The sequence below is a fragment of the Embiotoca jacksoni genome, unplaced genomic scaffold (genome assembly GCF_022577435.1).
Source record: "Embiotoca jacksoni isolate LCO1_2020_lvr unplaced genomic scaffold, fEmbJac1.0.p SCAF_2, whole genome shotgun sequence".
NCBI classification, from domain to species: domain Eukaryota; kingdom Metazoa; phylum Chordata; class Actinopteri; family Embiotocidae; genus Embiotoca; species Embiotoca jacksoni.
Window position 1 is genome coordinate 5,279,679 of NW_027185340.1, and position 27,822 is coordinate 5,307,500.

Genomic DNA, 27,822 nt, shown 5'->3' on the forward strand with positions numbered 1-27,822 from the left:
TAGAAACACTGTATTTTCATAAGTGACTTATGCTCCGCCCTCTGTGGCTCTGAGTTCAGACCGCTGGTAACGAGGTCAACAAACAAAAACATTTTGAAGAAATGTGATTTCTAGAGGAAGACAGTAAATATATGTATGTAATAGTATGTTTGTCTCTCAGGTGATCATGCTGAGCTCTATAACTGAGCTGCACTCCTATATCGACCGCACCCAACTGACCCACGAACTGGGGGGAACGCAGGATTACTGCCATGAGAAGTGGATCTCACACCGCACTGTATGTACACAATACCTTTTACTCACCATGACACTTTTCCAAACGGCCACTAGTTACCTTATAAATAAGACAAATTAATACTTACAGACATTAAATGAGTGTGCGTAAATTATACCAAAAATGAATCTGATGAAAATAAAAAGGAGACGGAATTGTTATGTAGAAGGGGCGTATTTAATAGTGATTACCTTGTTTAAACGTCTTCTATGTCTCTATTGCTACTTGAAACCCTCCATAAAAATGTTGCAACACAAAGTACTGGGCAGAGTAGGGTATTACATGGTACACTGCATCAGCATCAGCTGAATCTAAAGAATGGAGCAGCTGCAAATGTGTCACTTTCTTGTTTCTCATCAAGCATGCTGGAAATCTTTGTTTTGCATGCAGGCTATTGAAGGTTTTGCGTTGATGGTAAAGAAAACTGCTCAGACCCTGCAGTCATTTGGGACCGAGCTGGCAGAAACTGAACTCCCAAATGAAATCCAGGCCACAACCATCCTGCTGAGCACACACACCAACAAGAAAGACAAAATGAAGGTAACCCCAGTTACATACACCGGCATTCTACCTTTATTTTTTTGTATATGTCTTTATACAGTATATAAGTTGTCTATTTGGATTCTACATGTTGTCCTATCTGTCTCTGTATATCTATAGGAGGACATACTGGTGGCTCTGGGTCAGGGCAGCAGGCTGCTGGAGAGCATCAATGAGCCCGTAGTGCGAGACGCCGACCACAACATGAACCAGGATGAACTGGAGAACCTGGCTACAGTGCAAAGGTTGGAACCACGAGTTGGAATCAAGAGTTTACATGTTCTCCTTTTTCCTGCGAGGGTTTTCTCCATGTTGTCCAGCTTCCTCCCACCTTACAAAGACAAACATGTTAGATTAATTTGTGATTCTAAATTGGCCTTCACCCAAAGTCAGCTAGGATTGTCTTCAGCCCCCCCCTGTGACCCTGTAAAGGACAAAACGTGCATAGATTATGAATGGATTTATCTTCATATAAATAAAGAAACTAGACTGGTAAAAGTGATGTGAATTCAAATGCTTTACCTTTCTAGTTTCATCATTTAACACAAAAAAATTCAGGTTTCAGCTATTATACAGGAGCAGAAATCATTAAATATAAACCCTTTGTTAGGGTAACTGTTAACACTGAATAATAAGGTGTCAAAACTACAACTTCAGAGACCGAATACAAAGCAGGCTTTTTCAGAGATGAGTGAATTATTCAAGTATAAAGTCCAAAGAAAATGGTCCTAAATTTGTATTTGTTGGAATTGACTGTTTTATTTCATAATTGTTAATCATTTGAACTATTTATTGAGCAAAAAGCAAAAAATGTTAGTGCCACCATTGTCATATAAATGAATTTCACAGCCTCCCATTGTTGATGTACCAAAGAGTAAAGCCAGTAGGTGTTTTTTTGTTTTTGTTTTTATGTCAGTTATTTTTTTGTCATGGCTTTGTCATCCCCCATCTCTACATTAGGAATAATAGTTGTCAAGGCAGCCCTGATAAGCTCTGATTCTCATTTCAACAAGAATTAGCCCTGCACAACAGGCACACATACAAACACAGGAAAACAAGGAGATTCAAATGCCAGTCAGCATCTCCCTCCGCAGTTTTGACTTGATTCATTTCTCAGCTTCATGTATTTTTTTTTTTTTTTTTAACAGTCCACCTCACATCTCTTTCTGTCTCCGTGTCTTTCTCTCTTCCCCTGACAGACTGCTGTCTCAGCTGGACGAGACAGAAAGGGCTTTCGATGAGTTTTGGGTGAGGCATCACACCAAATTGGAGCAGTGTCTCCAACTGCGGCACTTTGAGCATAACTACAGAGAGGTGAGCTGGAGTCTGTTCACTCCTCTGTCAACTTGACTCTTTTTAAAGTTGAAAAACTGACTGCGGTGTTTTTGCTGCAGGTGAGGGCTCTGCTGGATCAGGTGTCTGAGAAACTGGCAACCTTCTCTGAGGTTGGGATCAGCCCAGCCCACGCTGACCATATCTTCTGTGAACTCACCAGCTATGAGGAGAGAGTCTGTGTAAGTCACACCCGACCCTTCGCCATTGTAGCTTTGTCGAACCATATAATATCTTCAAAATGGGGCTTTGTGGTTTTCTCAATTCCGATCACTGTAATGGACATGTGCTGTCAATATCACTCAGAAAATACTGACAGTTTGACTTTTTTTTTAGCAGATGATAGTATAACAAATGTAATTTTCATCATAATAATATGAATTTTAATCTGTTCCAAAAGATTAATATGTTTGTGATGTCGTGTAATCAGTGAGATTAAATCGACCACAGTGATCCATTAGAAAATAAGCCGTTACAGTTTGTATTGCATACGTTCTGGCTAGAAAAATCACAACCAACATAAGAAAACTTCATGTAATATGTTTAAAAATCAGGTTTCAGAAAATAAAATGATCCAGATGAATAGTTTGGAAGACCTGTGAAAAATCAGAACTCTCGCTGCACATTGGTCCACAGGAGGTTCTGGACCGAGCCTTGGCCTTGTCTCGTGAGGGGGATGAACTGATCCAGAACTCTCACTACGCTGAGGACTCCATTCGTCCCAAATGCAGCGAGCTCAGAGCAATCGGTGAGAATGTGAGCAGCAGTCTGAGGGCCAAGAAGGACCACCTCCTCAAAGCCATTGAGCTGCACCAGCGGCTGGAGAAGGTGAGAAGACAACACACGGATGTAGTAGTTGTTTTTTCTTGTTGTTGTGTTTTTTGTTGTTGTTGTTGTTTTTTTTTAACATTCTTGCTCCTCTGCTCTCCTTTTCAGGCATCGAAATGGGTTGATGATGGTATATACCTACTAGCATCTCAGCCAGTAGACAAGTGTCAATCACACGAAGGGGCGGAGTTGGCCCTGCAGGAGCTGGAGCGTTACCTGGACAACGCAAGCCAGAGTCAGCTGACAGACCTCGACATCATCTGGGCAGAGTACGATGCAGTGTTGAACCAGCAGTTCAGGGTGAGAGGACCAGCATGTGAGAAGAAAACGTGTTTAAACATCACTCTGTCACTCTCAAAGGGAGTGAAACAACTGGATGCAGTTAGTAAACAAAAAAAAAACAATTATCGTGAACATCTGTTGAGTGTCAGTAGGTGTCAAATTACTGTGACATTATACTAGAAACAACACATTTAATTAGAACAAATATACTTAAAAAGCATCAAATGTTGATGACACTTCTCTGATGGCTTCCTTTGTGTCAGGACCAAGTGGAGAAAGTTTTCCAGAAGCAGACGTCCATGCAGGAAATGTTTGACAAGAGGAGGGTCAGCCTGAAGAAGCTAGCAGCCAAACAAACCAGGCCTGTGCAGACTGTAGCCCCGAGACCTGAAGCCTTCATCAAATCCCCTCTCAGCTCACCAGGTCAGTCCTCACGCAGCCACACATGGACCTTGTATGTGTAAAAAAAAAATGTAAGGCTTTTATCTCGAAATGCTTTATTCTGTGCATGACTTGAAAGCAACTTACAATATAAAGAAATCAAATTCAGTTTCTAGTGGCACATGTTTCTTCTTATTGTGGTGCCTCAGATATTATGTTTGAATGAGGACCAGCTAAAATGCCCACAGATGGTTTCGTCCTACTGATGTCAGCAGATGGATGCAACAGGTTGAAATGGTCCTCCTTTACATTTTGAATAACTTAAAAATGATGAGCGTCTTTCCTCATTCATAGCACACAGAGCACAGCAGGAGAAAAACGGCTCACAGACCGGCTCCAGAAACAACTGTGAAAAAGTGAGTGTCGTCCAGTTGTTCTCTGAAGTTTTATTGTCTGTTGCTTATCACAGTGATCTGAGGTGGGGTTTTTTCTTTCCCAGGAAAATGGCCAACTGCAGAACGGAGACAGTAACAGCCGACATGCCTCTCTGTCCGAGGAGGAGGAGAACCTGGCAGTGCTCAGGCGGTGAGGGATCAGCCGTAACTCTTTCATCTTTAATCAAATTAGACGCAGCAGATGGGTTGTGTGAAAACCAGTTATCTTATTATCTATAGCGCTGTGCATCTTTCTTTTCCGAGTACACTGAACGCTTCTTTTGATCTCATTTTGCTTTTGTGTCTGTCTCCACTTTCTTCTGTCTGCCTGCAGGCACGTCATGAACGAGCTGCTGGACACTGAGAGAGCCTATGTGGAGGAGCTGCTCTGTGTGATGCAGGTGTGTTTATTCACTCCAAAAGCGTTCATTCAGTCCTCTGTCTTTTACTTTTGCATGAAATGTAAGGTTTTGGTTTTGTGTGTTGTAGGGATACGCCTCTGAAATGGACAATCCAGCAATGTCTCACCTCATTCCTGCACCTTTGCAGAACAAAAAGGAGGTTCTGTTTGGCAACATGCCAGAAATTTACCACTTCCACAAAAGGTAACACGGCGCCATCTGGCTGTCACTGATGATACCTGCACTGTGACTTGACATTTTGTTGGCAAATAAAGTCCATTTTAATCAACCTCTTCTCATATTCTTTCTCTACTTCATTCTTTAATGAATTTGTTTTCTACCAGAACTTTTCTGAGGGAGTTGGAGCAGTACACAGACTGCCCAGAGCTGGTTGGAAGATGTTTTCTAGAGAGGGTGAGTGATTTATGAGATGCGTATATAAAAATAAATCTAACTGTACTGAGGAAGAAGTTTCTTAATTGCAGATTATTTTGACTGCCTTTCTCAGATGACAGACCTGCAGATCTATGAGAAGTACTGTCACAACAAGCCTCGCTCCGAGAGCCTGTGGAGGCAGTGCTCTGATTGTGCTTTCTTCCAGGTGAACAAACCTTCTTTCAAGTGAACAAATCCTCAGCACAGCTTTTGAATTCATGTTTTATTTAACATAATTATTATTTTTATGCTTCAGGAGTGCCAGAAAAATCTGGAGCATAAACTGGGGTTAGATTCGTATCTGCTGAAGCCAGTTCAGAGGATTACCAAATATCAGCTGCTACTGAAGGTATCATACTGTCTGTTAGCCACAGATCATCTGGTCTTTTCAAAATGGTTTCTGTTTTCCTGTTGTTGCTATGAGCTGCTGGTTTATGGCTCGTTTTCTGACTGCAGGAAATGTTGAAGTACAGTAAGGGCTGTGAGGGGACTGATGACCTGCAGGAGGCGTTGACCTCCATATTAGGCATCCTCAAGGCTGTTAATGACTCCATGCACCTCATTGCCATCACGGGATATGAGGTGAGACATTAAACAGGCCCAAGGCTTATTAATCACACAACAGATGCTTGAGACAGACTCATGCCGAGGCTAGTATTTGAATATGATATTGTTTAAAAGCTGCACGGATTTGCGATGACATGAAATTAATGTTTGGATTGTTATTAGGAAAAATTCCAACAAAAACAGAGAGGGAATGTTATTACAGTAAGATGGAAGGAGAAACGTATTTCCAAAAACGTTGGGATGCTGTGTAAGATGTAAATAAAAATGAATGTGAGGATTTGCAAATTATATAAATCCATATTCAAATGAAAATTGACCAAAGACAACAAATGTTTAAACTGTGAAATTTGATTGATTCCAGGTTCTGCATCTTTCCCTCTAACTCTTTCCTCTTTCAGGGTAATCTGAGTGAGCTGGGTAAGCTGCTGATGCAGGGGTCATTCAGCGTGTGGACAGAGCACAAGAAAGGTCACGCCAAGGTTAAGGATCTGGCACGTTTCAAGCCCATGCAAAGACACCTGTTCCTTCACGAGAAGGCCCTGCTCTTCTGCAAGAGGAGGGAGGAGAACGGGGAGGGCTACGAGAAAGCGCCGTCATACAGCTTCAAACAGTCTCTGAGTGTGAGCACCTCTACTGTTGCTGCAATGTTGCATTTGTCTCTCATGTCTTTGTTTTTATTTATTAAGCGATGAAGGTTTATATTTTCCTCCACCATTTATTGAACAGATGAGTGCTGTGGGCATTACTGAGAATGCAAAGGGAGACAACAAAAAGTTTGAAGTCTGGTGCAATTCCAGAGAGGAGGTCTACATTGTCCAGGTAAATAAATACATGGAGGTGCATGTGAGCGACTTGCTGTGCAGGTGAATGTTTGCCTACTGGTTCAGGTGATAAACAATTTACAGTTTTTACAGCGCTCTTGAATATATTTCATCGTTGCATTTCAGGCACCAACAGCTGAAGTAAAAACCACTTGGGTGAAAGAAATCAGGAAGGTTCTGACGACCCAGTTAGAGGCATGCAGAGGTACATTAATGCAATGTAAAACCCATTTACAAATTGAATTAATTTAGAATGATCCATTTTTTACCAGAAGCTAAAACACTGTGTGTTTCAGAAGCCAGCCAGCAGAGGGCACCAGACCAGGTTTTCCCGTTTCCACCTGTGCCCAGTGGAACAGTAAGCCTCAGGTAAGTCTTTGTTCTCCATCCAGTTTATTCTTTCTCACAATTTTAATGAACAGTTTGATCTGTGGTGGCCTTTTTTTCTTTTTTTTAACTTTTGAACTGTGGATAATCAGGTCCACTTCTTTCAGAGGTTGTTGAAGCTGCTTGTGTTCTCCCTTTTGTCCAACTACAGCCCATTCAAGACCGGTCAGAAGAGCTTTAAAAGGGGAGAGGAGAAGAAAACTGAGCCCTGCAGCCCCGATGTCAATTCCTCCTCTTCACCAAAGCCCACAGGAAAAGGTTAATCAGGAGAGATAGAGTTAGAAAGATATGAGTCTTGTTTTTCGACAAATCTGCCTTTAAAATTTGTAGTGCATGTAGTGTACAAATTATATATTACAGTACGTCTCTGCTTTCCCCTCCTGTAATGACCCCCGTTTTCATTTCTTATTGTCCAATGAATCAAATAACTTTTTCCCTCTGTCAATCTCCCTTAATCCCTGTCTAATTTACCATCTTCCTTCCTTCCTTTTTTGTCTGTCTGTCCCGTCTTCTCTCTTTTCCTCTGGGTCAGATGAGGCTGTGACAAGCCCGACCTCAGACAGAGCTGCTGTGGCTAAAAAGCGTTTTACTTTACAGGGCTTCAGTAACCTCAAAGCTCAGAAAGGTAACTGGAGGCCATTGTTAATTTTATATCCAGTGAGTCATATCATTGTGAAATGAAAAAGTCTTATTTCTATTTAGTGAAATTTTAAGAATTGAGTACGAGTATTCCTTTTATTGCCACGAGTTTGATGAAGTTTCATGTCTGTGTGGTGTCAACAACAACTTGAGAAAGTTGCTGCTTTTGACTCATAACTTCCTGTGAATCCACTTTAGCTTTTGCACGGATTAAACAAACCAAATGTTATGTGTTTGCTATCCAGCTTTAGATTTGTCACTTTTGGTCTGAACAAAGCTAATTGTCTACCCATTTCCAATCCTGTGCGAAGATAAATTAAGCTAAGTGGCTTTTGGCAGAGTTCTGTCTTTTCATTTAAGTCTAGACAAGAAGGTGACTAAGCTATTTCCAAAAATGTTGGAAGTATTCCTCAATCTAAATCTCTGGAGGACAAAATGACTACAGAAACAATAAATATATATATATATATATAAATACTATTTTTTTTTAAAGACATGCTATTTTAAAGACATGCTTCATTCCACAGAGTCCTCAACTACAGATGACAAAAGTTGCACATTACCCATGACAGCCTTCATATCACCAGGTATCACGCAGCTCTAGACCCCAGTTTTATTCAATCCAGAGAAAAGCCTTTTTCACAGCAGACATTTTGACTTGTTAGGAAAAGCACAGATGCACAGGTCCCGGTAAGTCATGACAGACCCCGGAACTGAAGCAGCCTTGATTCATTTGATTATTTACACCTGAGCTTTTTTAAAATGTCTTCTGTGAAATGTTGTGTTGGTTTCCCTTCCATTCAAAAAAAAAAAAACATCACAACACTGAGCTGTTTTGTGTGCCATCGTTATTACTAATAGGTGTCTACCTCTGTATTAGTCATCTTTCCTCAACCTTTCTGTTTGTTTACTGTGCATCTGTCATTTTAGTTGGCGTTGAAAATCTGGTGTTTACCATTGTAACCTTTGTACATTTCTCATCAAAATTGGCCTTTTAAATGTTAATATTTTTATTGGTGATGTCTTTTCTTGTCTTAACCACTACCCTCATCTCTCCCGTTCTTGCTCGATGGTAGGATCTCCCACAAGCCCAGATCACAAGACGAAACGCCAGAGTGATCCCACGCCGTTCGGCTTCAAAGGTTAGTTACTCTGCTCGGCAACGACCGCACACTCTCCCTGTCCGGTTGGCCGATGGTCCGTAATGCTAAAGGGTCTTCAACATTGATCAGTTTGATTGGCTGTGGCTGCTGCAGGGTGTGTGACTAGCTGTGTTTCCACAGATGCAGGTCCTCCTCCGCTCCACCTGAGCAGGGCCAGGTGGTTCAGCACCTCTAGTCTCATTCAGACAAAGTGGAGAGGTATACTGGCACAAGCTCGCTCACTGGCTGGCTGTTGGGCCATTTCACCACTCTCCGTTTTTACTTTACGTGTTTCCACATTCCTTTCAAGCTTAGAGGAAATCCTAGAAATACTCACTGACACGGAATAATGGTTGCCTGTCACTTTACACCTTTTGTTTGTGAGTTTCAAATATGAAGTTGCATGCCAGAGTGCACAATCTTCTTTCCTGTAGCTGTCGTTGAACTGATCGTGTCACGCTGGGATTCCTGGGTTTAGACGTTTTTCCTTTCTTTCATCACATGGAACTTGTTGTGGTTCTTCCTCTCACTTCAGGTCACGCACATGTTTGACTGAAGCTGAATGCTGCCGTCAACTAAACACCTGTGTTTGCCTCTTCTCTTCAGGCTGGAACAAGGCCTCCCTCTCACTGGACGCCTCAGGGGAGCAAGACGGCTATTCCAGTGCTGAGGATCCTCTTAACTCTGATCCAGAGGAAGAGAACGTCAAGAAGCTGGTGAGTCGCTGTGTGACAAACGGATGTCAGCCTTGTTGTCACATTGTGGGTTTAATTTTTAATCATGTGACGCAAAAGGTCTGTTGAAGTCATGATTAGCAGCCATTTTGACATAACTCCTTCTATATTTAAATTCATATGTATTTCTTTCCACGGTCCCTTCTGTGCATTTCTGTAGATTTTTAAACCGCTAATGCATCACTCGTACAACTACCAGTGAACCCCTATGGATCTGACTGTCCTGCCAAGACTGTGCATTATGTAGCATATATTATTACTAAACTTTTTCATCCTGTACGTTCTTATAAATGGTTATTCATTTCTGTTTTCTTGTCACTCTATGCTTCATCACCAAATGTACACAGGAATTTTAACTTGGTTAAGAAAGCAATTTAGAGTTTAGCTCTGATAAGCTCTTCAGTAAGGTATTTGCCCGTTTAGCTGCTAAAAGCTAAGTTATGACCAACAGTTCGTCACTAACTGTGTGTGCTGTTTAGTGCCAGTAAATACTCACAGCAGTGTACGGTGAGTCTATCAGGACTTTTCCGCTTTAAAAAAAAGCATAATTTGAACCATTATTATTATTGCAGTATTCATAAGTGCATCTTGAGACAGGTCTTGAATTGCTTGTTCATTCGTGGCACAGAATTGTTCTCATTTGTTACGGTCACTCGTGATTTTCTACTTTCACTGTGTTTTCCTCTTATCTTGACTCTGAGCAGTGTGCTGGGAAGTACACGGTGATGGTGGACTACGAGAAGGGCGGCGCTCAAGAGCTCTCGGTGAAGAGCGGAGACACGGTGCGGCTGGTCAAGGAGGGGGACGACGGACAGTGGTGAGGACACGACCTTATCTGTGGAAAATTAACAACATATTATATTTACTTTATATTCCTAACGGTATTTTTGTGTCCAGGTTTGTGCGTAACCTGAACACGTCGAAGGAGGGCTGGATCGCTGCTGCTAATCTGATCACCCTCATGGAAAAGTCCAAGTCTTGCCAGTCTCTCACCAGCTCCGGTAGTCAAACAAACAATCCCAAGTTAAGTGTCTCAGACATCCATGCGTCATTTGTTACATCTGAAAATAATCTCTGATGTGTGTGTTTCCGTCAGAGGGCAGCGGCTCTGGAAACCTCAGCACATCCTCCAGCTGCAGTGAGACCTACACAAACTTCTCTGACGTCAAACCCTGAACTCGGCACTTTCTCTGTCATCACGCTGCCCTCCTGAATGCTAGCATCCTGTGGCTGTCTGTGCTGTATTGCCAACATCATAGAACTTCTGTCAGTTTTCCACAGAGAGCTGTATTTTTTCATTACTTTTCTCATGCACATGCACCGCACGTCGAGGATATGGCACGTGTTAAAGAGTTGACACTGTGGTGCCGTGGATCAGTGAAGATGCACAACAGATGTACACGTTGCATAGAGTCATTTCACACGACGGTAAAGTGATCTTCCTCTTGTCACAAACTTGTCTGTTTATTTTTATGAAGATGGACAACACGCGCGATTACAATGTAATGGATGTATGAATAGACCAGCAGGACTGATCTCGGTTGATGCATCTATTTACTTTCACATTAAAAGCGAGGAAAGATGAGTGATCATATGTGAACAATAGTTTTCTTTTGTCTTCATCTGCACTAATTCACGCAGGAGTTTATATTTCAACCGTTACTGTAAATAAAGAGGGGATGGGATTTACGGCTCGTTTAGCTCGATTGAATGTTTCCTGAGGGTCACCTCTGCTTCTTCCCCTTCACAGGTTTATTTATTTGTAAGAAACACCCACATACAGTATACTCGGCCATCGTTTCATTTCCTTGTGGTCTTCCCTCCCGTGTCTTTTGCCAGCCTGTCATTAGGAACCTGTTCTCCCACCAGCTGGCCAGACTTTGTATGTGAGCGTTCGTCAAACTCCTTGTGGGTTTTCACCAAGTACTACGGTTTAAAAATGTTTGTGAATAATCAGAGATCACTGTATAGCGCTAACTTATTCCCAGTGGAGGGATCATGTTCTGAATGTAGATATTGTTCATTAATTTCTGTGTCATGAAATGTTTGTTAATGGAGATGCTATATTGTACATGAAGTATGGTGACGTCACTACTTTGTGACTTGTCTAATTTTTTTACATAAACAACTTGTGATAATCATTCAGCCGCTGACTCTGTTTTGTGTGTCTGATCTTGCAGGTTTGATACCACCCGTTTGCACTTAAAGGTCTTGTGACGTCCTGTCTTTGTTTAAAGTCCTCTACCGCATTTATGTGGGCAGGTTTTGCAGGCACCCTATGAAGTCTCTGCACCAGACAGGGTTTCAGTGGAAACGAAAGTGAAACTGTCCAACTGGGTTGCCAGGTTTGTAACAACCGCTCCTTTACACTTTCCTCTGATAATTGTGAACTCCGGTGGCCTTGATCTCTCAAACAGTATGGGCAAATATTTGCTCTATAAAAAAAATCTCAATCTCAGCAACAGGCCTAATGAAGCACATGAGAACTGTATCAGAATAGCATTTATATGTAAAATAATTTTAGGGAAGAAAAAAAAAAAAAGATATTAGATTAAAAACAAAACTCCAAAATGTGCATTTAGGTCATTTACCAACATACTGACATGTTTTCATTGGGTGACCGGTCTGGACTGCAGACACAACTTATTTGTTTATTTTTAATGCAGTGATACCTGAACCGTTTTCCTTATCATTTTAAACAGACTATATTTTTGGAACAGCAAGTAAATGTAATTGTTTTGTGCTTGTGGATCCCAGGATATCCTCAGTAGTCTATTTCAGAAATTATTAACAACAACCCCGATTATTTTATCGAAGAAAACATGATAATGATATCCAAAGAAGATCTGTAAGGACATGATTTCTAAATTTAAGTACACGTGTTTTTTTTTTTTCCTCTCTCCCGACACTGAACTAACCTTTGGGATAAGGCTGAGTTCGATAGGGGGGATATTTCGGACAGAACCTGGCAACCTCCGCCCAAAGGAATGGGCGGTGAAGTTTATACGAGCAGTACGGCGAATTTAGCATAACGTGATTTTACATAACTTGTTTACAACCTTGACACAATCACAACCAAACACGTTTTTGAAGACGAAGTTTATTCGTCCGTAAAAATGAGCCCCGGTCTCAAAGTGTCCTGCGCACTTTGTCGTCGGTCCACAGAGACGGAGACAACCGGAGCTTTACTGGATAAAGATGAACTCAGAGCTCACCAGAACTGTTTGGTAAATATTAGCACGTTTTTTTTTTTTGCATGTTTGTTTTTCATTTATTTCTAACAAGCACATAGTGAGCTAACGCTGAAGTCTGCAAGCCACGTTATAGGTTAAAAGACTGGCGCTAAAGCTTTTCTGAAAGTAGACCCGAGCACGAATTCAAAGATGCCTCCATTTTTATCAACGCATTTATAAAACGGAGACTGTAAGAGGAAATAAACCAAATGAAACGTAGTTGTGACCAAAAATGCAAAGTGTGCAGCTCCTGCACTCGTTGAGAGATCACATCTATTGGGCGTGAATGAGACTTTGTTTTTATTCAGAGCCGAGTTCCTCTTAAGTATCCAATAGTTACAGTAGGTTTTAGAATAACCCACATGCATGGGAGTATTTCAGGTTTCTACTACTTCATATCTACCTCGTTGTATTTTGTTTACAATGACAATAAACTGCCTTGTGCCTTCATACTCGAGAAGATTTCATAGAGAAATAGTCCACTTTTAATTCACTACATTTATTTGACCAGTGAATTTGCAGTTTACGATTTTGCCAACGAAATCTCTTATTTTATTTGAAAATGTACTTGAAAGATATGATTAATGGTTGTAGATGAATCTATACCCAACAGTAAATAGAGGAGTTTACCTTCTTTGCATAAGGTTTTCCCTACCATTATAAGCCTTTCACTGTTTCTTACAGCACTTAAGCCATTGTAGCTTCACTACAGGGTTAGTTGCTGATTTTTAAATCAATAGTGTGATGATAGTCTGCCAAATTTATGTGAAAATGCACAGTCAGATAACTGGCCACTCCTACCACAGCACCTAAGCCCTACAGAAACCAGGGAAACACTGTGCAAATGACTACTCAAGTTCTCCGAATGAAATAAGATATATGAAATAATCACACTGGCATTCAAGAGATATATTATGTGCTGAACACAACATTTTACAGTTGAAAAATAAACTTGTCATTGCTCCGTATCGGACAAACTTTTGAACGGAGACCAACGGCGAAACAATTGGATGATTCATTTTCTGTTAATTGACAAATCAATAAATCAGCAACTTTGCTAATGATAATTAATTGGTATTTTTTAAATCATAAATATCAGCAACACTCAGTGGTAGATTTTTTTTTTTGTGTGTTTTTATTTAGTCTACTAGTATAATAAATGGAATATCTCCGGGTTTTGGATTGTTGGCTCGACAAAACAAGTTCCTACAGTGAAACACTTGAACGTGCATCTGTGAATGAGTTCAATTGTCCGTTTTGTCCTCCTCACCCGCGTTTTTGTTTTTGCTTTTCAGTTATTCTCCTCTGGGATCTTTTGCCAAGACTCGCCAGCGCTTGCCGACCTGTATGGTTTCTCCGTGGAGGATGTGCTGAACGAGGTGAAACGAGGAAAAAAACTGGTAAAGATTGCTGAAATGGTCAGAATGTCAATCGACTTAACTGTGTGCTCGTCTCCCAGCTGAGTGTCATTCATTTGTTTTCATTAGACGTGTAACTTCTGTAAAAGAAAGGGTGCCACCGCTGGTTGTGAAGTCAAACGCTGCAAGAAGTCCTACCATTACCCATGTGCAGTCCTGGAGGGAGCCAAGACTGTTGAAGACAAAGGGAAATACGAGTCAGTTCAACCCATTTTTTTTGGCATGTGTGTCTCAAAAAATCCTCCTGTATCCTAAAAAAAAAAAAAAAAAAAAAAAAAAAGGTCCTGCACTCCAATGTTAATTTGTTATGTTTTCATACAACAGGTTATACTGCTTAAAGCACCAGCAGCCTAAAAGTGAGTGGAAATCTCCGAATTTTTTTTACCCTCATATCACCATGAGATTTTTTTTGTGTTGAACTTTTTCGTTCATGACCAGAAAACGACGGTCCCGCGAATGGACATGGATCTCCCCTCGCCAAGCCCGGAACCTCCAAATCGGCCAGTGAAGCTGGACCATCCAAGGTTTGAATGATGGACTCATTTATCATATTAATTTAAGGCACATCTTTTTTCAAATGACATACTTTAAAAAAAAAAAAAAAAAAAAGGCTTTACTTTCCTAAAATAGACGGTTACTGTAGCTTTCACCAAATTAATCTTCTTGAAGTAGATGGTTATTTTAATGCAATTTTCACACCACACGAAATGTTTAACGTTTAAATAACCGGCGCAGTCCTCAAAACCGTGATGGAGGACTGTGGCTCCATTAAGGAAAAAAAAAAAAAAAAAAAGGGAGGGAGATTTTTTTATTTTTAATGAAAATGTATTGGGAATATAGTCGAGATTAAGCGTAAAGGAGTAGGCTTTATAAACAGTTGCACCTTCACACTGAAAAGCTGTACAGACTCGGTCAGTCGCTCTCCTAACTTGATTTGACAGACCAGAGGAGTTGACTTTATCCTTGATATATATAAACTCATTTCTCAACATTTAGACTTTATTCTGAAAATTCAAAAAAAAATTTACAAAAAAATCTTTATCCTCTGATTCATATTTTTTATGCCAGCATGCAAAATAAATATTCCTTCCTCCATTTTTTTTTTTTTAATTTCCTTTATGTGGCTCTGATATTCTGTCACAGAAAACTCATTGAAAGGCTTTAGTGTGTTTATGAAAATCAAACACGGATATCAATTCAATTCACTGATTCAATAAAGGGCTACTGCCTCACCTGCGAGAGTGCAGAAGGAAATACCAGCTTGGAATGTTCGTCACACACCGTTCGCATGTGAGTATTTCCCAAACTTCTTTCCTTTTGAATTTATAGTCTTTAATTTTTCTCTTTCACGTTAACATCTGATCACGTTGTAACGGCCGGACGTGTGTTGTTTTTTTTTAGGCTATATTGTGACAAACACGCTCCTTCGTCACACAAGAACGCCGCCAATGGTGAGTTGCGCGCCGAGAGTCTCGGAGTTCTTCTTTTTCCCGTCGTCACATTAAAAGTTGTTCTTGTTGACAGGTGATTCCACTGCAGCCGGATCGTCTGCAAACAACAGCGACTCCAACTCGTCCAGCTGCACGAGGGTTGGCTCTTCCAGGGTACATCATTCATAGTCACTTAAATGACTTGAATTACAACCCTTCCACGTTTGTGATTTTAATCATTCTGCCTTTTCTTTTCAAGCAGAGACGGTTGAGTTTCCCTGACAGGTAAGTGTGGGGTTATAATTTGCCGGACTTGGCTACTCTTTGACATGTTTCCAGACTTTAGTGTAGAATCTCAAGCTAGCAGCCTTTATTAAAACGCCAATGAAATTTTGTTTAATAAATATGCGATCAGAAAGAGAGTCTACCTTTTATAAACCATGAACTATAAACCTTTTAAAGTAGTCCCCTTGTGCAGCGCTCCAACGACCACAGTGTTCCTGCCACGACTGGAACGCTCCCTGGAAGTCCCGTTTTGTAAACACCTTGAGAAGCATTTCCGATTTGCAGCAGATCTCCTCCACAGTAATAAAATAAAAACCATAAGCTTGAATTTTTGGAAACGATAAGCTGTGGCAGGTAGTCGTATCCGGTGAGTGGGCGTGCTGGGGAGCTACGATTGTGTTGTTTCACACTAGAAAGTGCTGTTTCAGTTTCAGGTCCATGGTGAAATCACAAATGTGCACCTGCCAGTTGTCACAAAAACACCTGTAACTCAGGTGATGATGTTGATCAAGAGACGGAATTTGGAATACTTACTCACAAAAGTTATTGCTTCTTCCTGCTCCGTGCACATTATTCTACTGCGGCCTGTTCTTGTGTCAAAATAAGAGTCTTCGAACACTTGGATCGAACCTCGTGTTATATTTCTATACAGTTTTTATGATTTGCCAATCATCTACTTTTCTTTACTTTTTTACACTTTCACCCTTGCTTTTGTTTCACTAACCCCCTTCACTTGTTTTCTCTCCATAAATTGTTGCTGAAGAGTAACAGTGAGTTTGTCTGATGTCTTTGTCAAAGGCAGGAAGAGCCTCCCTCTAAACATAAACGCTGCAACAACACAATAGATGATGATTCTTCAAATCCAGGTTAGATTTACCTCCCTTATAAAAAAAATAAATTAAAAAAATGTTTTAACTGCGAGCAGTGATATGCGGCCCTCGCATGTCGCACGTCGGGGCGTACTTCAAAAAATGAAAAAAAAAAACCATCAGAATTATAGAACAAATACGACAAAATGACTTTTTTCATGTTAAATTTAGGTCTTCGTGCCAAGAGAGTTTTTCTTAGATGTAGGTATGAGCTACATGTCCACCGAATTTCGTGCATGTAGGTGAAACTGGGTGCCAGGGCTGCAGTTTAGGGGGCGCTAGTGAGCCATTAGGCCACGCCCACTCGCGAAACCACTAAAATACGTCAATTTTCGCCACGACTGACGCAGGTTCCAAGTTCAGTTTTTTTTTAGTATTTTAAAGCCGCCAAAAAGGCGATTAAGCTTAATGAACAAGAATAATAGGGAAGAAGATTTCCTTGAAGAACAATAGGACTATCGCACCATTCGGTACTCGGGCCCTAAAAAGTAATTTCCAGTCTGTGAGTTTGGCACTCTTCAGGTAACGTACTGATGCATGTTAATGCACCTTTTTTTTTTTTTTTTTTTTTTCCTGCAGATGAAGATGAATACAACACAGAAATGGAAATATTCGCCCCTTTAGAGTCCGATTTAGATGAAAATGCAAACTCTTTTCAAGACCATGAAGTAGGTGAAGTCTTTGATTATTACTCAGTAACATGAGTATTAAAGGCTCAACATGTTTAATTGATATACATTTTTTTCCTGTCTTTGATTTTCTACACTCGTCTTGTCGGCTCTGCCTCAGATAATCAGGTATGATTGCTGTTTTTTGTTTTAAATGATGTGATTGTAAATGTAGGTTGTTTTTTTTTGTCGTGATTTTTTTTTTACATTTAATTGATTATCCTGATTATTTATAGACCAATCTACGTTTTATTGGATGGTTTTGTGTCGTTTCTCTGTTGTTTGGTCGTCCAAATGATAGTCGAGTCGTCGGTTCATGTTTTGATGATGTTCTCCCCTCAGAGAGTTTGAGAATCCTGCTGGATCTCCTTCAGGTGAGCAGTCCCAACACTGTGTATACAGAGTATGTAACTAAGATACAACACACATGCTTTTGTTTTTGCAAACTCCTCCTTTTTTCCTTTCAGGAAATCAGCTGGAGGATGAGAGCGAAGAGGAAAATGAAGATGAAGACAAAACAATCCTACATTCAGTGAGTTCTCAGATGTTACTTGTTCTCTATTCAGAGATCTCTTTCCTCTGCAGCTGTAAATTCTCAACTTTTGGTTTTACTTTATAAACATACGAGCAGGTTACCTGATATTTCATTTAGTTTTGAAATTGATTTTAAAATATTTTCTGTTCTGTTTTTTGGGGGGGAGGATGGGGGGGACAGATTGGTATTTTCTCACTATTGTCATCATCACCTCTAGCAGAACAGTGTATGAGATGTGTTGGCTTTTTGTCAGGATGCTGAGTCGGAGAGTCTACTGCTTCCTGTGGAGATCTGCATGGGGTCCGAGTCACTGGTAGAGACGACTACTGAAGTCTTTACTCAGACTGCATCACCAGTGATGGTCAAGAAAGATGATGAAGGTAAGGTTTCCTCTTACTGCAGCAGAGCACCACCGATAGTAAACCCTGGTTTTATAGTATAGTACGTCGTAGTATCGCTGACTGAAACAACTGAACAGTCGGTGATAGTTGTTTTCAGTATTTTCCTCATTGAAACACAGGCTGGAAACCAGGTTTCTTCATTTAAGTTGCAGGTTTTTTTGTATTTTATTTATTTTTTGACGTGAAAACAACTAAATACAAACCCTGCAGCAAACACTAAAAATGAGTCTTTAATTAAGACTTAATACTCTGGGACCCCCCCCCTTCTCCTCCTCCCTCCAGCTGATCACGGAGTGGGAGTGTTGGACCGAAGTCACCCACACCCATTTACACTGAAAATGGTCCGAAATGCATTCTGGGATACTTGGGTCCCCCCCCACACACACACTCCCTCCCTCCCCTCTCTCCCCCACGAGTACACGCAAGTCAAGCATCCTCGTTCAAATTAGCAGAGCAAGAACACATCCGGGCATTTGGACCGCACTCAGCTGGACGTGAACTTTTAAACTGAACACGAGCTGCGACCGGTGACGTCCGATAAAGGAGGCGAGTACCGAGAAGTACGCAGATTAAGAAAGGGCCAAAATAAATAAATAAATAAATAAATTCGCTGGCTAGCGAGCACGCAATGGATTTGTCAAAGACAGTAGCCAGGCCAATAAAAAGCGAAAAGTCTACTATTTTCACAAAGAATGGGAAACGGGAGTTTTTTTCCACGAGCGTAAACGACAAGTGCGTGTGTCTGATTTGCGGCGCGAGCGTGTCGGTCGGTAAAAGATCAAACGTGCAGCGCCACTTCACCAAAGTCCACAGCGGTTATTCAAGGGGCTTTCCGGCCGGCGGCGCCACGCGGACGAGCTGAAAGCGGCGCTTAAGAGACGACGCTTTCTGTTTCTTTCCGCGCCGACGGAGAAGACCGTCGCGGCGACGGAGGCGTCGTTTAAAGTGGCGCGCATCCTCGCGAAGCACAAGAAGCCTTTCGCGTACGGCGGGATCGTGAAGGAGGCCGTGACCGCGGTGGCGGAAACGTTATTCAAGGACCACGAAAGTAAGACGGGACATTATGTCCGCTATCGCCGATGTGCAACTCGGCGCCAACACTTTGGCGAGAAGAGTGTCCGAGAGCGAGCAGCTGATGAAGCGCGACGTGGACAGGTGCAGGTGGTTTCCCATCCAGTGCGATGAGCTGGTTGACTCCAGCGATGCAGCCCTCTTGAACCTGCTGTTACAAGGTAAAGGTAAAAAAACAAAAAAACAAAAAAACAAAAAAAACACGTGTCATAGTTTTGCTTGGAGAGCTGATGGGGGGAGAAAAAAAAAGAAAAGGATTTGTCTCTTCCTCTTGTTTTGCATTGTGGCTCCGGAAAGTTTCCTTTATTTTCTGTCTTATTTGCAAGCGATTCCTTTTTGTTTTACTTTCTGCATCTGGTTGACGACTCCCCCCCCCCCCCCCGGTGTCCTTATCTTGTGACCTACAACCAAAGCAGATACAAGGGGGGGGGGAAGCTGTCACACTGTCTAAAAGCTGCCCTAAGGAAAGCCCTGCAAAAGAGGACAGCGGAGGAGAGGAAACTTTTCGGAGCCTTCTTGACAAAGAGACTTTGGGGAGCCACGATGCAAAACAAGAGGAAGAGACCATTTTTTTTTTTTTTTTTTCCCCATCGAGCGCCTTAACAGCACTGCTCACATGTCATTTTTACATCCAGCAAGTGGAAAAACAAAGTTTCAGCAACTTCCCCTCAGTCTCAAAGATGTTGGACGGCCGTGCAGAGGCAGCAGACGATTATTGTGACCTACTGTCCAAGCACGAGTTTGCAGATATATTCACCGACTTTCAATTGATCCCCGTCGGGACATTTAATGCCAACTCCTCCACAGAGGTGGGAAGAAGAAGAAGAAGAAAAAAAAAAGCATGCACATGCTGTTGAATTGAAGCTTATGTGATATAAGGCCATGAAATAGTGTCGTGATATTTCAGGGTATTTCTGCACTAACAATATTTTGCATGACAAAATACTGACAAATACGTTATTAATTTCAGGAACAGACAATTGTAACGAACAAGTGCTTTATATTTCTATAAATTCCTCTGGGTTTGGTTCTTTAGTTTGTAAAGCACAACGGTAACTTGGGATTCTGTGTATCAGTCAGACACGTTCAGCCCCGCTTGCTGTTGCCGCGTGTTGAGTTACAGCTTTAACGTACGAGTCCGAACATTTGCCGTTTCCACGATAGGCACATTTTTTTCTCAATCATATTATAAATGATGCTCATAATACTGTGAATGATACAATACGGCACACTCCTATTGGCCGGCCGAGCTTCGTAAAATTGAGTGAGGGGGAAACCCGGTATTGGTGACGACGTGTGGATTTGTCTCTATTCGTAGGGTCCAATCCTGAGCGTTGTCCCGGCAACCGTCTCGGTCAACCCGCCGCCGAGCCCTACGTCCCACGGCGGAGCTCCGCTGCCCCCTCCCTCTCCGTCGAAGAGTCAAAGCCGCGCAGAGTCAGTGGCTCACCGCCGCGCACCACCTCCGCCGTCTCCCCGGCTCCGCCCGAAAGCACCCGCGCGCCCTCTCTCTCCTCCCCGTCCCCGTCCCCGGCCGCGGCGCTTCCCTCCGACGCGGAGACCAACATGGACTCGACCGGCTTCTGGAGAAGCTGCAACGTGGCCGGGTGCACGCAGGCCATCTTCGCCGACTTCATTAATGGGATGACCAACATCTCCAGCAGGATCCAGTCAGATCAGGCCACACCGGAGGGTGAGAGAGAGAGAGGACGCAAGATACACCGTTACCGCGACGACGTCTCGGTCCTTATTTTGTGCTTTAATCTTCTTTCCCCAGAATACGATCTCGCGCTATCTGTGATGGCAGCTTCGGGGAAACTGGCAGAGTTTGTGGCCAAGCAGCAGGAAGGTGACGTAAACCGTGACGCTCAATTACACTTCAGTCTACCGGGATAAAACTGCCATGATGACACGTAATGCTGATTTTAGCATTCAGCGAAGGGTGATAAAGACATTTTCTCTCGGTTTAAACTGGATAAATGAGATGAAGCTCTGGCGAAGTGCCTTTCACTGCTACTGTATCAGCAACAATTTGAGTGCTGTGCTTCTGTGTGGAGTCGTGCAGCAAAATGAAAACGATGTCAGGACTAAAACATTTTTTATTAATTTTTTTATATGGAAATATTTTCTCCATAACTGCTAATGAACCAGGAGGTGCTGATTTAGTTCTTCGTCAGGGTAAACTGGTTTATCTCTCTGTGTTCGGTCTGTGAGCGCGGGACGAGAGCTGCTCGGTTCAACGCTAATGTTTATTTTTTTTGATATCATTATATTGTCTAATTGACAACTCGCTGTCATTACAGAGTTACAAAGAAAACAAGTGGAACTGCAGAAGGCGGCGGCGGCGATGAACGAGGTCGTCTCGGCACTGAGGAAATGAGTCCGTGAGCGGCTGAAACACGGACGTTACTCGATAATCTGTAGAAACTTGTTTTTATTGATTGGCCTTCATACCTGTGGCTGTGAAGGGGTCGGACGGGGCAATACAAAATCGAGATAGTTGAGTTAAACATTTCATAACGCAACCCTAAAAAAAATGTCTGCATGAATGTTTGGGTTGCTAAAATATTGAAGAATTGTTTACTTTTTAGGATTGAAGTTCTTTTTACCATTCAAACTTAGTAGCGATATGTTTTATAGAAATAAATATGTATTTGTTAATGTCCCACAATTGCACTGAGCTGAATTAATGCAGTTTATAGTGAAGTCTCTATAAGGAACGTGTATCCAGAAGGACCAGCGGTCAGTTTTGTTTACATTATTGATCAAAGAGGACATCATGTTTAGTCTTCTCCTTCAGGAAAACATTTTGTATAAGTCTTATAGATTCAAACTGTTCATTTGCAGATAAACATTTTTTTTTCTTCAAGTTAGAATTTTAATAACTAATCCTGAATTTAATATACAGCGAGCAGCACCGATCTCATCACCACTAAAGGAGCTGTGTGTAGGATTTAGTGGCATCTAGTGGTGAGGTTGCAGATTGCAACCAACTGAGCAACCCTCACCTGAGCCTTCCCTTCCGTGCGGGTCGGAGAACGTACACGGGGAAGCAGGTCCTGCTCCATGCAGCGGGCCATGGCGCACTATCACGTTTTTAACAGAAGCCCAGACGGGACACACCGAACACCGACTCTCGGGAGGGTGGTTCACGTTCCCGCGGCCACTTCAGTTTCTCCTGCACGTTTAAAACGAGAGGGCGAGAAGTATTCATTTGGTTGCAGTCTGCACCATCACCACTAGATGCCACTAAATCCTGCACGCTGTTCCTTTAAAGCGGCGTGAAAACGCAGAATATTTTGCCGAGCTGCTCCGTGCCCGTTTGGTGGTTGAAAACATTCCTGACAAAATCCATAATGCACTGAGAAAGGAAACATTGGAACGCTTCAGGAAAGTCATGTTGGAATAATGAGAACGATTTGAAGGACTGATGCCAGGCAGAGAGAACAAGCTGTGGTTACTGTTTAAAAAAAAATAAGTGGGAGTTACTTACGCTGTTGGTTTACGATGAAACAAAATACTCACTTTATAATCTCTTGTCTGTATTTGTGTTAAAGATCTGCTGAAGCACAAAAGAGATGTTATGCTGATGTTATTGAGTTGTCAAACCCAATAGTTGAAAAAAAAACTTGTGACATGACAATCTTTGAAAACTCAAAAACATTTGTATACCGAAAACAAGCAGTCTTTTTATTGATTTGCTTACAGAGGTCACAAAATGTAACTGGCACTTCATAATACTCAGTATCAATAGACACGGTTAATGATTTTGACCGTTCTGCATAGAAATGATCAAATATATTCTTCAAAATCCTCACAGCAGTAGGTAAGATGTCACTGAACACCTTTAGAAATGTTAATTCTGTAAAATGTTATATTTCCTGTAGCGCTGATACGTCATGCAGAGCCACTCCAGCTTCTACAAGGCCACATGCCTCAAACTGGGTTGTTTTTTTTTTAGTAATAAAAATAGACAAACTAAAAAAAATTATTGTGTTTTTAACATTATGGAGCTGGAGCTGCCTACAATACCACAATCTGCCCAATGGGATGCACCGTTTAAGACTGAAGCTGACTCTGTTCTGGATCTCATTTGTCACCTGAGATTCCTACCTGTGGATCATCTTCCAACCTAAACCTGAAGAGTTACAGCTGTGGAAGCCACCGGCGCTAACGGTCAGACAACGAGTGCAAAGGGTCTCGGACCTCGACCTGAAAACCATGAATCCAGATGGCACGTCCAAACTCCGGAGGGATTCTCTCGTGAAGAGGAGAAAAGTCAAACTACAAGTGCAAACCCTTCAAGCAACTTGGTCACTTTCAGAAAAATAAAAAAAAATAAAAAAGTAAAGTGATATCACGCAACAGGCAAGAGTCTTTCAAGTTCAACAGAAATAGCTTGGTAAAGCAACGGCATGCCTCTCGATGCGTTGGAGCTACTACTTTGCACAATATGTGTAAATGAGTAGTTCAGGCACTGTGGGAAACGGTTACTGTTACTGCGACCTTGTAATCACGCTGCTTCGTCAGCTTGTCATTTCCTTATTTACATCTTCTGTACATTGTAGTCTGGAATAAGATGAGTTACAGCTTCTGACAGTGGTTGTGATAATCTATCGAGTCCCACCTGTCAGTGAACGCCTGTGCAGTCGACTGGAGGCGATGACGCCCACGCAGAAATCACCCCGGGAACTCCAGCTGCGTCCTCTTCATCGGTTCCCATCATCATCATCCTCATCCTCCCCTCAGGGTAAGGTCAGTTTTTGAAGGCCCCGCAGCGACTGGCTCGACATATGAAATCTTTGAGCAGATTGCCGTCGATCTGCCAGAAAGCTGCCGTCTGGGTCACCTCGGTCAGGTGGTTCACACAGAACTTGAAGCAGAACTCTTCCAGGTCCTGAGTGACAAAGGGAAGAAACACAAGTAGGCACATGTTCTTCATTTTGGTCAAATGTTCTCTAGGAAATGAATGAGACACTTTGAGGAACTCGGTGTTGGCCCAGATGCTTGTGTCCGGGGGGGGATTTTCACGTGACTTGATTCTTCCTCCCCAGCCTGTTCAATTAAGGTCACTACTTCTGGCTAAAAAGCTAACAAACTGCTGGTTGTAGCTTCATATTAACTGAACACACCTGAGAGAGCAATGAATCTCATCCAATTCTTAGCAGGAGAATGAATACGTTTGTTTTGCCGAATGTCAAACTACCTGATTAATAAAAAAAATAAAAAGTTTTTTTCTTTCTTACTCATTCCATAAGACTCTTTTTGTCCTCAATCAACCGTACAATAGTCGTTTCAGCTTTCTATTTGACGTCCGTACGAACAGATAGCTGGTCGACTGACCTCGGCATCGTAGCGCACAGCCGCAGACAGCAGAGAGAAGGCGTTTTCAACCGTGATTCCTCTCTTGATGATGTGTTGACACAGACGTTTCAGACGGTTCTCACAATACGACGTGGCCAAATCGAGCAGCCCTGAGAGAGCGCACGCACACACACACACACACACACACACACACACACACACACACACGGGAACAGTGTTAGTATGACACAAACACACAGAAACGTGAGCAGAGGCGAGGCAGCGAAGTGTGTGAGTGGGTCTGACCGATGGCATCTTCAGGAGGCAACTCCACGTTGTCTGTGTAGAGGAACTCCAGGAAGGAGCGGTACACTGGGTAGGAGAACTGGTCGATTTCAATCACCTCCTTCATGTCTTCATTCCAGTGGGACTGGAACATCGATCTGAAGTGTTCACACCTGCACAACAATAGATATAAAGAGCAGATGCAGCTGCTGAGCAAGCCGGTTGCTTCCTCGGATCAACGAAACCGGCAACTGGGAGGTGAGATCCTGACCTGATTTTGAGCACCGCTTTGTGGACGTAGATGTATTTGCCATCGACGCAGAACTTCAGGTCAGCTGTCTCTGGGTTATCAAACTCTTTCTTCAGAGACTGAGCCACGGTCAAGAAGTCATCGTGCTCTGGAGGGAGAAATCGAGCCCACACGGATAAAAAAAAACCTCAGTTGCTTTAACAACTTGTCTTATTGACGTTATTTTACACGTGTTGTTTAACGTTCTCCTTCGCAACAAACCTAAAAAATACAAACCAGAAACTGGCTCCGGATGATTTTTGAACTATTACTAAATAATTCCTGCCATCATTTGGCCACCCACGCGCCTCTTGTCTTACCCATTGAAAGAAGCCTCCACATGACCGAGGGGGTAGCAAAGCATGCGAAGACGTCGTCGGTGCAGGAGAAGTGGGTGAGGTGAGGCAGCACGATGGACTGGCCCCTGCACTGGCCCCACATGTACACCTGCCCGCTCTGGGTCTTAGCAGCTGACGTATGCGTGGAGTGACAGGCAGCGACCTCGACAATCCTGTCCGGGAAGCCAGAGGAGAGAAGTCAGTCGACGGCGGTGCAGTAAGAGGAGGGTTTATGGTGTGTGCGCGGTGACGGTCTACCTCACCTCTCCTTCTCGGACATGATCTGAACTGGACTCAGCTGGTTGCTTCTGTTGCCGGTGCCCAGTTGTCCGTACGTGTTGGCACCCCAAGAATAAAGCAACCCCTCGTCTGTAAGCGCCAGGCAGTGAGCGTAGCCCGAGACAATCTGGAGAGGAAAGAACAAAATGAAAGCTTGCGTTAGGGGACCCAATATTGTAACAAGCAAACCAAGCCAAGTCTGCTTCATACAGAATTAAATGGAAAAAGAAATGTCATTTTGCTTTGGTTGATAAATGGATTAGTCTGTTTATGTCAATAAGATTCATTTTGATCGTTGGTGTACTGCATGTTTGCGGGTCGGAGCGCCTCAAATGTGGAAAAATTGCTGTGACCTTTGAAGATGTACCTGAAGCTGAATGTGACGCCTCGTGTCGTCAAACACCCACAAACTAATCTGTCAGTGATTTGAAACTTAAAAGCGTAATTTTGTCTCGATCTTGATGAATGCAGACTCAGCGAACGAATAAGTGACCCAAACTCAACTAGATGTAGTTAGAGTTGCAAGGTGGCCAGAGGTAACTCGGGTACGGTGTTCGGTCTCCGACATATTTTAGCTGATGTTTTGACTTGGAATCTTTCACATTTTGGACAACACGAAGCTGACAGGGCAGAAATGTAAATCTACAGATTCGTTCAAACATGTATTTGACACGCATCGTACTCATGAGGGGTTCACGCAAGTGTGATGTGTTTCCAGTGTGTAATCTCACACCTGTTGCACACATAAACCCTGCAGAGCTGCAAGTCGACAGGGAGTGAGCTGGTTCCCGTTGTTTCCGAGTCCGAGTTGCCCGTTCCCGTTGTAGCCCCAACCGTACGCCTGCGGGGGCACAAAGAGAAACACGAGTGTCGTGGCGGTCCGAGCAGGACACGTTCTCGTCGAGCTCCCGCAGGAGTCAAACAATCACCTCGCCGTTGTCCATCACTGCCAGAGAGGAGGTCTGACCGCAGACGATACCGACGGCCACCTTGTTCTGCAGGCAGCTGGAAACTCTGCGTGGCGTGGGCTGGTTGGCTGTGGAGCCTGAGCCGACCTGGCCGCAGTTGTTGTAGCCCCACGCATACACCTGGGAGAAAAGACGGGAGAGTTTGGAGAGTTAAATATCACCTTCCCTCCTGTTAATATAAGAACAGATTGTTTAAAAAAAAAAAAAGAAAAGTCAGAAAATATTCTCAGACATCACTTCTGCTCCAATCTCCAGCTTTTAAGGCTCTTTAGCAGAAGTTTTATGCTTCAGCTAAGAGGCTGCCATGTTTAGACAGAGGGACACGAGTGGATGTAGTTCATACTGATGATTTTTTATTATGCTCTAGCTATAATTATAGAGGATCAGCTGTACTGAGAGTCCTCGACAATTTCTACCAGAAGACAATAAAGATGTATTGCAGTTTATCACAATTTTTCATAACACGGCACGGCTTAATGGAAAAGTTTGACACATGAAAAAAAAAAAAAGACTTGTCAGCCAGTTGTGTCCTCGGTGTTACAAAATTCACCAACCTGGAACTAAATCTCACTCATTGACTGGGTGTGAAGCAGTCTGAAGTACAATAGATTGCTTATGACTGAGCTTAGTTTTCTAAGTTTTCAGCTCAGGGGTATAAACTGCAGCTGTGATTGGACTCCTGTAAGGCTCTGTGTGATTAAGCACCGCCTTCAACCAAAGCCGAGTCACCTGTGGCATTGGAAAGGTTTTAAACAGGCTTTTACTGTAAAAGTAAAGTGGTGCTTGAAAGTGTATGGCAGGACTTTAAGTTCACCTTCAAATTAACTGCTGACCATCGAGGAGTCACAGATTTTTGCCACAGATGTGTCATATGAGATAAAAAAAAATTGTATCTGCTGTTAGGACTTGTGAGGTTTAAGGTCATATTTATTCAGAGATATAGAAAATTCAAAACCTTCGAGCACCACTGTAACTTGTCTTTTTTTGCCCACGAGACACTCACTTCTCCCGAGTCAGTCAGGGCCATAGAGTGGTGCGAGCCACAGGCCACCTCCGTGACCTTCTTATTGAGCAGGTTGGCAGACACGAGCACCGGAGCTACTCCTTGGTTGGTCGTCCCGTTTCCCAGCTGGCTGTAGCCGTTGTGGCCCCAGGCGAACAGCTCTCCATCTGAAACACAGAAGACTGCCGTCATTCCGCTGCACCTTTTAATCCAACTGTGAAAAAGGAGGATTGCGCCCGTTCCGCGAAG

General features: G+C 42.6%; 3 protein-coding genes across 6 annotated transcripts in view; 2 read left to right on the plus strand and 1 right to left on the minus strand.

The window, feature by feature from the left end:
• mcf2lb (mcf.2 cell line derived transforming sequence-like b) overlaps positions 1-11,342 on the plus strand; it is a 30,115-nt gene extending 18,773 nt beyond the window's left edge. The window contains exons 6-33 of one of the 4 annotated variants that reach the window (XM_069154166.1): positions 161-277; positions 665-814; positions 935-1,059; positions 2,014-2,128; positions 2,209-2,328; positions 2,783-2,974; positions 3,083-3,274; positions 3,520-3,679; positions 3,992-4,053; positions 4,137-4,222; positions 4,406-4,472; positions 4,561-4,676; positions 4,817-4,886; positions 4,981-5,073; positions 5,164-5,256; positions 5,364-5,489; positions 5,873-6,094; positions 6,201-6,293; positions 6,422-6,500; positions 6,592-6,664; positions 6,834-6,940; positions 7,215-7,307; positions 8,398-8,463; positions 8,605-8,682; positions 9,070-9,179; positions 9,902-10,014; positions 10,095-10,198; positions 10,294-11,342. In XM_069154166.1, coding sequence (XP_069010267.1) covers positions 161-277; positions 665-814; positions 935-1,059; positions 2,014-2,128; positions 2,209-2,328; positions 2,783-2,974; positions 3,083-3,274; positions 3,520-3,679; positions 3,992-4,053; positions 4,137-4,222; positions 4,406-4,472; positions 4,561-4,676; positions 4,817-4,886; positions 4,981-5,073; positions 5,164-5,256; positions 5,364-5,489; positions 5,873-6,094; positions 6,201-6,293; positions 6,422-6,500; positions 6,592-6,664; positions 6,834-6,940; positions 7,215-7,307; positions 8,398-8,463; positions 8,605-8,682; positions 9,070-9,179; positions 9,902-10,014; positions 10,095-10,198; positions 10,294-10,373 — 3,102 coding nt within the window. In that variant the 3' untranslated portion in view covers positions 10,374-11,342. The other 3 variants (XM_069154164.1, XM_069154162.1, XM_069154163.1) reach the window with 3 other exon arrangements.
• Positions 11,343-12,178: 836 nt separating this feature from the next.
• On the plus strand, positions 12,179-21,778 carry phf11 (PHD finger protein 11). Its single transcript, XM_069155235.1, has 18 exons — positions 12,179-12,424; positions 13,726-13,830; positions 13,918-14,045; positions 14,173-14,204; positions 14,287-14,372; positions 15,068-15,138; positions 15,250-15,299; positions 15,373-15,452; positions 15,538-15,563; positions 16,362-16,429; positions 17,012-17,100; positions 17,222-17,229; positions 17,443-17,474; positions 17,568-17,632; positions 17,889-18,015; positions 20,426-20,800; positions 20,885-20,956; positions 21,411-21,778. The coding sequence occupies exons 1-18, from the start codon at positions 12,314-12,316 to the stop codon at positions 21,485-21,487; spliced, it is 1,602 nt and encodes a 533-aa protein (XP_069011336.1). The 5' UTR covers positions 12,179-12,313; the 3' UTR covers positions 21,488-21,778.
• Positions 21,779-21,961: 183 nt separating this feature from the next.
• The window catches only part of LOC138201057 (RCC1 and BTB domain-containing protein 1-like), an 8,776-nt gene continuing 2,915 nt past the window's right edge, over positions 21,962-27,822 (minus strand). The window contains exons 4-12 of the mRNA XM_069154167.1: positions 27,574-27,740; positions 26,532-26,690; positions 26,336-26,443; positions 25,587-25,729; positions 25,306-25,496; positions 24,968-25,094; positions 24,718-24,869; positions 24,451-24,581; positions 21,962-24,004 (exon numbers count right to left, since the gene is read on the minus strand). Coding sequence (XP_069010268.1) covers positions 23,864-24,004; positions 24,451-24,581; positions 24,718-24,869; positions 24,968-25,094; positions 25,306-25,496; positions 25,587-25,729; positions 26,336-26,443; positions 26,532-26,690; positions 27,574-27,740 — 1,319 coding nt within the window. The 3' untranslated portion in view covers positions 21,962-23,863. The remainder of the gene's footprint in view (positions 24,005-24,450; positions 24,582-24,717; positions 24,870-24,967; positions 25,095-25,305; positions 25,497-25,586; positions 25,730-26,335; positions 26,444-26,531; positions 26,691-27,573; positions 27,741-27,822) is intronic.

Excerpts from the sequence above, each read along its gene's own strand:
- phf11 (XM_069155235.1), top strand. The coding sequence starts at position 12,314 with ATGAGCCCCGGTCTCAAAGTGTCCTGCGCACTTTGTCGTCGGTCCACA. Across the intron at positions 15,139-15,249 it reads TCGTCACACACCGTTCGCAT|GCTATATTGTGACAAACACG; the intron begins GTGAGTATTTCC and ends GTTTTTTTTTAG. Across the intron at positions 20,801-20,884 it reads AGATCAGGCCACACCGGAGG|AATACGATCTCGCGCTATCT; the intron begins GTGAGAGAGAGA and ends TTCTTTCCCCAG.